General features: G+C 32.9%; 2 protein-coding genes across 2 annotated transcripts; both read right to left on the bottom strand.

The window, feature by feature from the left end:
• LOC126700726 (uncharacterized) lies at positions 1–966 on the bottom strand. Its single transcript, XM_050398920.1, has one exon. The coding sequence runs from the start codon at positions 964–966 to the stop codon at positions 1–3; it is 966 nt and encodes a 321-aa protein (XP_050254877.1).
• Positions 967–10,154: 9,188 nt separating this feature from the next.
• Positions 10,155–14,535, bottom strand: LOC126699428 (F-box protein At5g52880). Its single transcript, XM_050397258.1, has 6 exons — positions 14,221–14,535; positions 12,680–12,834; positions 12,455–12,542; positions 12,095–12,297; positions 11,309–11,433; positions 10,155–10,604 (listed from the first exon to the last, which is right to left on the bottom strand). The coding sequence occupies exons 1-6, from the start codon at positions 14,427–14,429 to the stop codon at positions 10,464–10,466; spliced, it is 921 nt and encodes a 306-aa protein (XP_050253215.1). The 5' UTR covers positions 14,430–14,535; the 3' UTR covers positions 10,155–10,463.
• Positions 14,536–14,723: the final 188 nt, after the last annotated feature.

Below are 14,723 nucleotides of genomic sequence, written 5' to 3'. Positions count from 1 at the left end.
CTATATATTTACAGACTTGCTCATTAGGTATGTGTATGGAAGATAATCTTGATTATTTTCCTTGCCATCCTTCCCTGTCACTTTCTTATTCCTAATGGCCTCAATTTCCACCTGCTTAATGGATTCCATTATGGTATCAAATTTAACTACCTGAGTAGCATATCCCGCCTTCAATGCAACTGACTTTAGAGTCGAGTTCTGAAAATGTGTGTTAAAATTGCTACCAACATGTCGAAGGTAATATCTATGAAATACTCGTGTTCTTCCATTATCCACTCTAGGCCAATTTGCAATAGCGTTTTTGATACTGAGATGTTGGTCAGAAATTATGCAAATGCCTTCGTCAGGTATCACGTGGCCAATCGTATCTCTGAGGCATTGTAAAAACCACTTCCAACTGGACCCTGACTCACAATCCACAACAGCAAAGGCGAGAGGGAATACCTTATTGTTAGCGTCGGTTGCCATTGCGACCAACAACTTTCCCTGATATTTACCATACAGAAGGGTCCCATCAATATTGATAACCGGCTTGCAATATTTGAATCCATCAATGCATGGACCAAAAGACCAAAACACATATTTCAAAAATACAGTGTCATCTTTACCGGTGGGTGTGGTACGATAGAACACTTGGGTAGTCGAATCCTGATCAATATATGCCATTAGCAACTTTTGCAACCTTTGATAAGACTCTTCCCAATTCCCAAATATCTTCCCAATCGTCTTTTGTTTGACATCCCATACCTTATAGTAAGAAGGCTTATGGCCTTGATATTTTGACTTTATCATAGATCTGAGATGCTTAATTAGGGTAGTGTGATCCTCACATAACTTCTTAAGGATGTCTGATGCAATAAAATTACAAGTCATCATTCTACCATCATTTCGCACCTCAATCGGTATACACGTGTGAGGGCCTACATACACGGTGACCATCCATAGTCCATGGTGATTGAGCTTCATGACTGTACAGGCATACTACTTGCATGACTCATCCATGCATTTTGCACAAAGTTTTTTTGTCGTCGACCTACTAATCATAAAATGTTTGTTTTCCTTGAGGGCACAAATTGTTAATACGCGCTGCACCTCCACTTTATTGGCAAAAGTCAACCCTTTGCACAAATTCATCCCCTCTCTCCAAGTAGACACAAATGGAGTCTCAATATGTGAATGATCAACCATATTTTTCCAAGTATTTGCAGAAAATGACAAGGTAGGAGGTGCGTAGGCAGGGATTGTGTCCATAATGTTTTGGACACTAATAACATTGTTTGCATCAGATTGACTACCGTCCAATGTCTGATCGTCATCAATGTCCCTCTCAAAGTCCCCAAAGTCCCCTCATTCAATCCTCTCTTCAAACTCATCTCTATCGACAAAATTTTAACCGTTAATGGCAATAGTCTCATCAACATAGTCGTCATCATCACTCTCATCGTCGTCATCATCATCATCATCATCGGCATGAACATCATCATCCTCTACATGTGTAGAATACTCATATTGAGCATCCGGAATTGTAACCTGTAAACTTGTGGTTGTTTGCTGGATTTCCTTAATACCAACTTCTGCACGCGGCTCCAATTGTATGTACAACTCAATACCATTTACTGCAGGTATTCTATCCAACTTGTCAAACATGATCTTTACATGTTTGTCTATTTCTATCGTCATATACTTGTAATTAATCCGGTTTTGCAAGACTTCATGTGGCATACGATAAGTAATTTGTATGTTGTGTACAGTAGGATTCGCACACAATTCTTCCATAACTATCATCTTCAATTCATCAAGGGTCTTCAACCTACGATCAATTTGGGTATAATAGGTCTTTATACCCGGCTTTTCAAATGGCAATCCCTTGTTCGCATTTGCATTCTTAAGTGGACCACCGTGGTATAGGATTATATCAATTTTAGGCATAGTGAACCTGTTAGAGTCAAGTTACTATGTTAGTTAAAAAACATTTTATCTAGTCAAACTACACAAAGTACAAATTCCAATTCATTCAAAAGGTATGAATTACATTACACATTTCATACCCAAATCATTTTTCCGTCATGCTTAGACTACCCATTCGATACCCAATACAAAAAAAAAAGCCAAAATCCTTGTAAAAGTATACAACATTTTATCTAATTACATACCCATTTCATACCCAATACAAAAAAAGTCATTTCATTACACATTAAATGGCATGAATTACATACCCATTTCATTACAATTCAGTTTATATCCATAAATCACTCATTTCATTACATACCGATTTCATACCCATTCAAAGGGCATTATTACATACCCATTTCATACCCATTCATTACAATTCATTCACTACCCATTTCATACCCAGAACAATGATGAATAAAGTCAAGAAACTTGTAAGATCATAATAAAAATAAGAGCCTAGAAATGATGAATAAAATTTTGATAACAAAAACCATGCAAATAAATACTCAAAAAATTAACACTAACAAAACAAAGTCTATAATTCACAATATTGGTATCTTAACTAAGTAATGTTAACTATCTACAAAACAAATAGACAAAGTCTTTAACCCACACCCAACAACAACTAATACCCAACTACAATGACAATCAAATCAAAAAACCCTTACCTGAGATATGAATTTGTTAAGAGGGAAGAGCAGTGAGAGAGGCAATATGACGAGTGCGAGTGAGAGACAATGTTGTGTGAGAGTTATGGCTGAGTGAGAGTGAGAGGCAATGTGGTGTGAGAGTTATGGGTGAGTGAGGCAATGAGGCTGAGTGCTCTGGATGAGAGAGTGAGGGCTGATACTTTTTTATCTGTGAAGACTAATCTATGTTTTATAGACTGATGAGCGTTATAAAATTTTTTCCAGTGGAACTCAAGTCTATAAGACTCGAGTTCTATGCAAATTTTAAATATATTTTGAGTTTCTAAGGCTCGATTTTTATTATGTAGAAATTGAGTCTTAAAGACTCGAGATCTAAGTGGCATTTTTAAGTCCAGCTCAGCAACTGGTCCGCTAGTGTAGTGCGTTGAGATTTAAACAGCATGTCGAGTTTCTAAAACTCGAGATGCTGTTTTCCTTAATCTTTCCAAATGTTGGTTAACTTACTACATTGTTAACCATTACACAGTTGGTTTGCAAATTTCCCCCACAGGTAATGTAAGGAAGAGAAGATACATTAGCTAGAATGATAGTGAAGTTTAGGGACCTTTTCCCATGGTATTTTCAATTTTGATTGTTAAATAAATTTTTTCTAATAAAAATTCGTCTTTTTTTGGTGGCTCTTTGGCAATGACACTCTTAAGAGATAGAAAGGATTTTTAGAATTGTTTACGAGCAAGTAGCATCATAAGTTTATATATCTGTTAGGGTATTACATTCGGAAATCTAAACTTAAAAATATTTATTTTATTGTAGATTATTTTTTATAAGTATATTAATAACTATCCCAACTAGAGACAAGAAAGTTGATTTTGCACAACTTTCATCGAAGTGCAACTCTCTATGGTAAAAAAAAATTTTAGGTTGAACTCATATCCTATTTTTGGAATTGAAAATAATAAATACTTCAAAGAAAATGTTAACATAGAATTTGGATGATGCTATACTATTAATGTAAACTCATATCCTATTAATGCATGAGAAAGGCTTTTGATGTTATACAGAGACCACCAAATAAGTGTATCAGTGTATCAGTAAAAAGACAATACTAAATAGCTGTGATGTAGGGAAAAAAGTAGTAATCAACTAATCATTTAAAACTTTTGAAAATATATCTTCCTTTAGTAAATACAGAACATGTTAAGCAAAACATGCATGCCAAAAAGAACTGACCATTTCCACCTTGCAGTCCATTGCTCATAGATCACAATTCTACTGTTACATCTTACCTTGTATGAATGCTTGGATTGTGTCACTAACAAGGTTCTTTGCTAATCTGGTTATCAGGTTATTGCTGGCTTGTGGGTTCTTTCAATAGTTGGGAATTGGTGCAACTTCCTGACCTTGTTCTACATAGGTAAGGAATTCTGTTCTCTGTCCCTTGTTAAAGTATTTGGTCAAAAAGGAATTTAATTAATTTGTGTTGGCAATTTGAAATTTGTGAAACAGTCTTTGTCTTGCTGCATAAGGTACCTGTGCTTTATGAGAAATACGACGACCAAGTCGATTCATTTTGCTGAGATGGTAATGGTTGAAATCAAGAAGCAGTATGCATCGTTTGATGCGAAGGTTTTGAGCAAAATTCCCCAAGGGCCATTAAAAGAAAAAGAGAAGGATTAAAGAATAAAGATATATATTGATACTATTTACTAGGTTCAAGTTGAAATTCAGTGTGTTTTGTCAAGTTGTTCTGACTCTTTATCTACTAGAATGTGTTTTTGTGATATTGTTCAGATGCACACAGCCACAGTATAAATGAATATGGTGTTCCTAAGATAGTCTGGAGTTTTAGATCTTACTTGTTAGACCTCCGGGGGAGCTGATGATTAAGCTGGAGAATGATATGCAGTGAAGATATATAATGCTGTCAAGTCCAAATTAATAGTGTTAAACAAACCTAAAAAGAAAAGAAAAGAAAAGAAAAATATCAATCTGTTTTCATCATGTTATAGGCTTAAAAAGAAATCGACCTATTTTACAACTCTCACCATCAAAATTTGATTTTAACCACGTAATTGTACTAAAAATATGAAACAGAGAAAGAATCCCGTGACTTTTGATTAGAGTTTATGGTGTGCTTTATGAGAAATACGACGACCAGGTCGATTCATTTTGCTGAGATGGTAATGGTTGAAATCAAGAAGCAGTATGCATCGTTTGATGCGAAGGTTTTGAGCAAAATTCCCCAAGGGCCATTAAAAGAAAAAGAGAAGGATTAAAGAATAAAGATATATATTGATACTATTTACTAGGTTCAAGTTGAAATTCAGTGTGTTTTGTCAAGTTGTTCTGACTCTTTATCTACTAGAATGTGTTTTTGTGATATTGTTCAGATGCACACAGCCACAGTATAAATGAATATGGTGTTCCTAAGATAGTCTGGAGTTTTAGATCTTACTTGTTAGACCTCCGGGGGAGCTGATGATTAAGCTGGAGAATGATATGCAGTGAAGATATATAATGCTGTCAAGTCCAAATTAATAGTGTTAAACAAACCTAAAAAGAAAAGAAAAGAAAAGAAAAATATCAATCTGTTTTCATCATGTTATAGGCTTAAAAAGAAATCGACCTATTTTACAACTCTCACCATCAAAATTTGATTTTAACCACGTAATTGTACTAAAAATATGAAACAGAGAAAGAATCCCGTGACTTTTGATTAGAGTTTATGGTGTGCTTTATGAGAAATACGACGACCAGGTCGATTCATTTTGCTGAGATGGTAATGGTTGAAATCAAGAAGCAGTATGCATCGTTTGATGCGAAGGTTTTGAGCAAAATTCCCCAAGGGCCATTAAAAGAAAAAGAGAAGGATTAAAGAATAAAGATATATATTGATACTATTTACTAGGTTCAAGTTGAAATTCAGTGTGTTTTGTCAAGTTGTTCTGACTCTTTATCTACTAGAATGTGTTTTTGTGATATTGTTCAGATGCACACAGCCACAGTATAAATGAATATGGTGTTCCTAAGATAGTCTGGAGTTTTAGATCTTACTTGTTAGACCTCCGGGGGAGCTGATGATTAAGCTGGAGAATGATATGCAGTGAAGATATATAATGCTGTCAAGTCCAAATTAATAGTGTTAAACAAACCTAAAAAGAAAAGAAAAGAAAAGAAAAATATCAATCTGTTTTCATCATGTTATAGGCTTAAAAAGAAATCGACCTATTTTACAACTCTCACCATCAAAATTTGATTTTAACCACGTAATTGTACTAAAAATATGAAACAGAGAAAGAATCCCGTGACTTTTGATTAGAGTTTATGGTGTGCTTTATGAGAAATACGACGACCAGGTCGATTCATTTTGCTGAGATGGTAATGGTTGAAATCAAGAAGCAGTATGCATCGTTTGATGCGAAGGTTTTGAGCAAAATTCCCCAAGGGCCATTAAAAGAAAAAGAGAAGGATTAAAGAATAAAGATATATATTGATACTATTTACTAGGTTCAAGTTGAAATTCAGTGTGTTTTGTCAAGTTGTTCTGACTCTTTATCTACTAGAATGTGTTTTTGTGATATTGTTCAGATGCACACAGCCACAGTATAAATGAATATGGTGTTCCTAAGATAGTCTGGAGTTTTAGATCTTACTTGTTAGACCTCCGGGGGAGCTGATGATTAAGCTGGAGAATGATATGCAGTGAAGATATATAATGCTGTCAAGTCCAAATTAATAGTGTTAAACAAACCTAAAAAGAAAAGAAAAGAAAAGAAAAATATCAATCTGTTTTCATCATGTTATAGGCTTAAAAAGAAATCGACCTATTTTACAACTCTCACCATCAAAATTTGATTTTAACCACGTAATTGTACTAAAAATATGAAACAGAGAAAGAATCCCGTGACTTTTGATTAGAGTTTATGGTGTGCTTTTATGTTAAAAACCCTTTCCCTCTTCCTTGTGCGTGTATGTTTGTCTCTCAAAAAGAAAAGAAAAAAGAAAGAGTAATAGCAATATGGAAATCGACCTATTTTAGTGCTTGAGGAGTATCACAATATAATACTCTTCTCATATAGTAGTGAGTTTGGGAGCATCACGTCTTACTGTGAAAAGAAAACAATTTAGCTTTGGAAGAAAACCAAGAAAACATGTATTCCATTTATTTCTCTTTTGAAATACAAAAAAAAAAAAAAAAGGGTAAAAATATGATTTGGATCCTAACTTATGTGTTAAAATTCAATTTTGTTCTTAAATTATTGATACTAATACTATTATAATTTACCTCTTACATTTATTTATTTATAATTTGGTAGTAAAATAGGCGAGAGTAGTTTGTACTCTAGTTTTCTTAATAAAGGAAAATAGGGTTATTTCATTGAGTTAAAAAATTCCTTTCGTTAAATAAGATGTTATTATTTTTAATATTTATTATAAATACTATTTTAAATTACATGCGGGTCTACAAAAACAATTGATATTCAGGAAAAAAAAAAAAAATCTGAAATGTGACAATTAAAATGAAAATTAGATTTGGACTAAATATTGTATACTGAAAACTTTGATATGCAAATTATGAAATTTGTAATTTTTGGCCATGATGAGGGAATGAAGAAACCCAATTTAAAGGCAGAACTCCTCCAGGTTTGGCAGCAACCTTGTGAGTTTCCTTTTAGCTGTTGATTGCTACACAAGAGACATTAAAAGTGTAAGGGCAAGATTTAGTTCCTTAACCCAAAGAGTTAAAAGATTTAGGTCCAAAGAGCCCAATAAAATGAATTTATAAAGAATGAGTTTGAAAACTATACTCTAACGAATCATGCAGCAATTATAGTTGGCCCAGATGATAAGAGAACAAAGATATAGTTTAATTCAAAGAAAAACGTCTTCGGCTCAATCCGAGGAGATTAGTTCTAGAATATATTTCTTTTTGATATGGTTACAAGTCCAATTCTTGTTCTTACAATGTTTTTCTCTCCCTCTCTCCCCGCCGGGTGTTCTTTCTCTTTTATACTCTCTTCTTATTTCATCTTCACCCTCCATGTGTAGACCCGGTTATTGGTGTTGATCTTTATCCCATCAACACTTTCCTGAAATTTTTGGAAGTAGCTGTAAGACTAAAATTCATTGTTCAGGTATCACTTCCTCATTAGTGTGGCTAGAGAGTTAGCTACAGAGCATTCGATGCGGTGGTAGCAACTTTCTCTTAGATATTTCTTAGTTCCCCTTTGTCTTGTACCTTCATGATATGTATCCTTATCAACAGAACTTCCTGAAACGTTGCCCTGGATGGCAGACCACACCTTCAGACCTCTGCTGTGCTCCTCGAACTACCTTTTTGGACTCTTATGACCAAACCCCCTTTGTTCATTCACTAATGTAGACTTTCATGACAGCGTTTAACCATCCTCGGACTACTAGGCATCCTTGGACCGGGCCCTCGGCCCAATATATATTACTGGGCCTATCATCCCTATAGACAGCATTGGAGAAATCAATGCGAGAGAAAATCCAATTAGATCCAGTATTGGATTTCAATTGTGGCTTAATTTTGTGTTGCTATTGAATTTCTTAATTTGCTGCATACATTTAAGAACACTAGTGAAAATCAAAGAGTCAAGTGAAAGGTGTCTCACTATCTAAAAAAATTAATTGAAGGCCGTGTCAATTTAGGTTTTTTTTTTTTTTTTTTTTTTTTTTTTTTTTTTTTTTTTCTTAAAAAAATGTTTAGCTTAGAGAGTAAAAGATTTGAATTTGGGCAGTGTCTAGTAACTCAGTCTAGACTGGTACGTGGCTCATGCCCAGTATTAATTATAGAAAATTACATTGCAAGTTTGCAACCTCAACTGAGCTCATTATTTTACATTTCTTACAGTGTAATATTTTTGAGTACAGTGCTTTACAAGTTTTGTCTTCATTTTTTATGAAAAAGTAGTTAAAGCAAGAAATTATTAATTAGAATTTAGAGAGCAAGCAAGCAAATACGTTTAAATTGCACAAAAGATATTTATAATATTATAACTCATATATTCATTTTAAATATTAATTTCAATTTTTTAAAACTCCAAATTAATAAACAGACAATTTCATTATATCATTATGAAGTTTTCCTTTAAAAAGAAAAAAACATTATGAAGCTTACACAAAAATAAAAGTAGACAATTATTTCTTAAAAAGCAAGCAAGCAAATACGTTTAAATTGCAAAAAAGATATACACAATAGTATAACTTATATTTTCATATTAAATGTTGATTTCAAAATTTTTAAAAATCCCAATTAGTGAACAAACAATTTCATAATGTCAATTCCTCTTTAAAATGACCATTTTCAACCATAGAGTTTCATAGTATTACATTATTAATAATAATCAATATTTTTAACCAAAAAAAGAAAAAGAAAAAGAAAAGGTTACAACGTTGGCAAAATTCTTCTTTTTTTAATTATTATTTTTATTGTTCAGTATTTCTGTGCTTAAGCACGAGTTGCAAGCTAGTATATATAAAAACAAAGATTCGATGTTGGAGAGCATGAGGTTGTGCTATGTAGCGCATTCATTGTGATTCTCTTTATTTAGGCTTCTACTTCAACAAAATTTCATTGAATCAAACATAGAGTAAGTGCATATATTAATTATCTATAGTTGTGCATTAATTATTTATATTAAATGAAATATGTGATTATTTTGATAAACTCTATAACTCTATATAAGATATAATTTTTAGTTAGAATAATAATAAATTTAAAATATATATATTACATGCCATTGAAAGGAGATAGAAAATTTAAAGGGTTAAAATTAATTTTAGTTAATTCACAAGTATTTATTTATTTATTTATTTTTATGGCTTTTGTGTCAATTGTTGTATATGTGTGTGTGGAACTAACATTGTAGGAGTAGTATTTATTCTATGTAATTAGAATAGATATGTTTATGTTGTTATATTAATTATTTCAAAAATAATGAAAAATTAATATTATTTTTCTAAGATTTATACGAGAAAAGTTTATTTATTTTTTCTTATTTGAGAAACATTTGGTTTGAAATATGGTATTTTTGATTAAATTTAATTGTATTTGCAACAATTAAAACAACTCCAACAAAAAGGGAAAAAAAAAATAGTAACACACAATGACACAATTAAGAATGTAAAAAAAATAATTGAAAGATATTTACATTTTTTAGTAGGCATGAAACATTTTTTTTTTGGGTAAATAACAGATTTAATTAAAGATCAACCAGGAATAGTTTCACAACCATTAGGACATAGCCTATTACGATACAAACCCATAGAATCAAAAAGCAAAAAGGGGTTTACAACTGCAGGGGGGGCAGCAAAACGCGAACCACCATAAGAGGAAGAGGCTCCCAACTTAGCTAGAGCATCAGTGCAGAAGTTCTCCTCTCTGTAGCAATGAGACACCTTAGCCTGAGGCAACTGCAGCAGGAGGTCCTTGCAAAGTAGGCATGAAACATGCCTACCTATATTAGCCACTATATCATGTAATTTTCAATTTATAAACACATATATAGTATGATCAAATTACTACACTATTCTTAATGTTTTTCTGCATAAAAGAATTAACTAAAGATTACAAATTTTTGTAAGGAAAATTATTGAAATATTGTTTTTATACATCGATAGTTGGGGTGGGAGATTTGAACTTGGATGAGGTGCTAACCAGTTTAGTTACAAGATTCTTGTAAAAAATTATTGAAATATTGGAGAAAACTAATAATAAGTTGCATCGGGTATCGTGTCTTTTCCCTCGCCAATATCATACTGAGTCCATTTTTGAGATTTACAAATTGGTCTCCGTTGATTTTTCAGATACTTCTCCATTGATTTTTCAGATACTTCTTAATTGAAATCTTCTGCTAGAGTCAAAAACATGTTTCTTGGATAGGCCCATAAAATAAAACCTGACCCTTCATCAGAATCACTATCACTATCTGAAGAACATCTAAAATCTGAAGAATCATTCAATATATACCTAGCAACCTGCAAAATCAAAAAAGAAAAGAAAAGAGTACACAATGATCAGTTTAAAATAATGGAGAACGCTACATTCAATGCTAGAGGGAAGAAAAATAGAAAAAGAAGTAAAATGAAATAAATTATGCAATAGTCTAAAATGAAATAAACTATGCAAGACTTCATTAGGTAATGGAAGTTTATTCATTAAATGACTGGAGAGTAGCAGGTAAGTAGTCCATAAAATACAAGGTGAGGGGGAGGCGATGTTGCTTTGGTTGCAGTTGCAGTTCTTGCAACCCATTTATAAGATGTCATTGTTTTCCAATAAATAACCTTTTCAAAGTGGAATGGTTAAACAGTTTTAACAGTATTTAAAAAAATTGGAGATGAATTCTGCTTTTATGTGCAAGGGAGATTATAGCAGTAGGGATTCAGTGGGCTCCACTAGGAAGATTTCTTGTAAGGGATGGCATGCCATTACTTGATTGAAATAAGCTAGGAAATGTTTCCTACACTTCAAGTCAATCACTATAATCACACAAATTATTATAGATAATATCAACACTTGCCTGACTCTCCAAAATGTCTAAAAGAATTGTGTGATATCTAAATTTGTAAAGCTAGTGTCTTATGATATGCAATATCAGGAAGAAATTTGATAATGAATTTTTATGGAATCCACCTGGAATTGAAAACTTGAAACAAAGATAATTCAATAAAGAAAGTACCTGGTGAGGTGAGTAAGGAGTTACTTGCTGATGTCCATCAGAGCACTTCATGTTATTGAGCCAAACTATAGTGCCACAATATACACAGTATCCCCTACTGGATGTTAAGTTCTTTGATGCATTGCCTGTAATCCAAGTATATAGAGGATTAGGATGGAAGAGAGATTATTTGCATTAAAAAGTTGCTGTGTAGGAACAACAAGAGTCTTTTTCTTGGGAGAGAGGGAGAGAAAGAGACACTCAGGATATTCTTAATCAGAGTGAGAGGATGAAAAAAATTAAAACTATTAAATATAAGTTGGACAATTTCCTTGTATCAGCAAAACATGGCGTCTTTCATATTTTGGATTCTAAGAAAATTTTTACATTCCTTAACATTTATTACAGTTTTACCTTTTGCATTTACACACATATACATACATACAAACAAATAAAAGATCCCATATGTGCATGCACCTACCCAACTCATATAGCTCATATGGTTCAAATCCTTGAACATCATTGCATGACCATGAAATACAACACATATAACTCGTTATAGCACCAGAAATTATTTAGAACAAATTGGAATTATGTATACCACAAATGTCATAATTGCAACATGAAAATTTGAGAATCCAATCATTTTACTAGGATAAAAAAAGATGCACATGTAAGATTATTCATATTGGTTTTGCTTTCAACATATATCATATTCGTATTGGTTTTTCTTTCAACATATATCATAGTAGGATGTATGACAAAACAAATCCAGCCAATCTATTGAAGGACACTGGATCAGTATACCTATGTATGCTCTTATAAAGGCCCCTCTCCAGTCAATACTGGTTCTCGTAGTCATGGCCTCCTGCAAATGTCTGTACTCCTCATCTTCAACAAGTCTACCACTCTGATGCTCCTTAATATTCAAACAATTTTCAGAATCACCAAAGACTGAAGCATATTGTAACTGCCACAGATGGTTATCACTTGCTGCTATGTTCCAAGACCTTCACATGAAGCAACCAAAAGAATTAATTGAGCGCGGAAACTCAAATTTGAGGAAATCTCACCATGTCAAGTTGTGGGTGTCCACATGCTCTGGATGTGGGACATACGCTGAATAAATCATGAACCTACCACAAACATAAAGGCAAAAACATTTACCAACAGACTAGTCCGACTGAAACTACAGATTGCACATCAAGGAAACTGAAGATGTGCACGAGAACATCTAGTGGCAGTTGGGCAGAACCTGTGTTTTTGGAGACAAAAAATAAATAAATAAATGAAGCCTTCCATATAGCTAAAACAGATTAGCATTGCTATATCTTCAAACAGGAAAAATTATGGTTGTCTAAATATGTGAAACTATTTCCAGAATTAAATCACCTCTTTCTTCCTGGCGGGCTTTTTGGCGCCTCTTATGAGCAACCATTGCATGCTTAAATTCTGTAATAGCAAGATTCCTCTTCTGCTTTGGCAATGCAGCCTCTGCACTCTGATAGAGAAGATGGGCGGCTGAAGCAGCAGTGCATGTCTGCATTCTAGCATTAAAACACCCATCAAATAACAACAGCAATTTTATCCATAAGATCAGCAGCACACAAAAAGATAATCACAGGTGAGATAGAGATCCATGAAGACAGTGAAACCAAAAGGCTGGACAAATGATTTTTGCAAAACAGTCTAACCTATCTCCACCTAAAGCAATAGACATAAAAACCAGTTCTTGACTAGAATGGACAACAATGTGATGGATGAATGCAATAATTACATTGACATCCTCTTTACAACCTTTTAAAATGTGCACAGAAAGATTTATTGAATTACAATCACCTGATATCAGGTTTACTAATAAAGCATAAAGAAATGAATCCTTGATTATATAAGAGCATCAGGTCTATTTTTAACCTACAGTGGCCAAGTTTAACATTGGAACTATCAGATGACATTATTCATAAACCTGGCAGATCTTTGTATGATGGCAGAGCATTTTGGAAACTATATTTATATCAGACAATTGAACTGCAAGTACTAATAAGAAAATGGGTTTTTTTCTTGAAGTTAATATGAAGGTCTCTATAAAATAGTAAACGGCTCATTGTAGACAAAGGTTCCTCAAACCTGCAATTGCATATTTAGCACAAACTTTGATCACAGTGAAATATTTATAAAAGAAACACCAGAAAAATCCAATGAGTCAAACATTTGTCTGATTTGGCACCTCAAAAAAGCAACATAAATTAGGTAACGTGGTGTAATTAGGTAAATTGTCTAAATCAACACACACAATAATAAAACAATATTCCTATCAAATAATCAATAAATAAATCTGTGTCCAACATAAATTAGACAATTCTGAAACAGACTGTAACATCTCATGAATTTATACTATCAAAATTGCAAAGCTACGTTCTTTTTCATTGCCAAGCTATTTTTTCATCAAAACTTAACATTACATTAGACAATTCTGAAACAAACTGTAACATCTCATGAATTTATACTATCAAAATTGCAAATTTATGTTCTTTTTCATTGCCAAGCTGTTTTTTCATCAAAATTTAACGGACTTCCAGATGCTGCAAGCTTTAAAAATGATTTTTTTTTTTTTTTAATGGTCCAATTTGCCTTATAAAAGGGAAAAAGAAAAGAGGCTAAATTTGCAGGATTTTTATCCAAGTTTTAATGGAATCTTTATTTCTGCATAATCTAATGTATTCCAAACTTATTATTAGCTGAAATTCAACTAAAAATTTTCTCAAATTTGTATCACATGAACAACCCAAATCTTCTTTCAACAATATCAATCAGAAAAACCAACTGGGCACATACAATTTAATGAGATCAATACAAGAGCCAACAAAATTCATAAGAAAAATGAAGAATTGACAAAATTTGACAAGTGGTTAAATAGAAATAGAAAGACATACTGAGGAAGAAGACGAAAGGCGGTGAGGGTGTCTTGGAAGATAAGGGATTGCAAAACTTTGGGAAGTTGGTTGTAAGCGAGTCTTAGAATGAAGCTCAGCTCCTTGCACGCTATTGGGTATTGGTATATTCTATGCAGAGACTCCTTCATGCCCAGTTCTTCATATCTCCCTAACGCCTTTTTCTCTACCTTTGCCTTCGCCTTTGACATTCTTGATTTTTCACAAACGGATCAGAGAGTTTGAGCGATTATTATAAGTTTTAAGGATCGAAAATTTAGGGAATTCGAGTGGTGTGTATATATATATGAAGTATCTTAGAAGAAGAGTGGTAGATTATCAAAAAAATAAAAATAAAAAAAACTTAGAAGAAAAGGGGTAATAGTGTCTTTGTGATTTTTCTTTTCCCCTTAGACTTATTTTTATATTTACTAGTTAGGATTTACATTAATCAAAAAGACATTAAATTTAAGAATTTTGAAAATTATGTCGTAAAAAGTTAATCT

Source organism: Quercus robur, chromosome 9 (assembly GCF_932294415.1).
Source record: "Quercus robur chromosome 9, dhQueRobu3.1, whole genome shotgun sequence".
NCBI lineage: Eukaryota > Viridiplantae > Streptophyta > Magnoliopsida > Fagales > Fagaceae > Quercus > Quercus robur.
The sequence above is the reverse complement of the archived record's forward strand: the minus strand, read 5'-3'. Positions and strand labels throughout refer to the sequence as shown.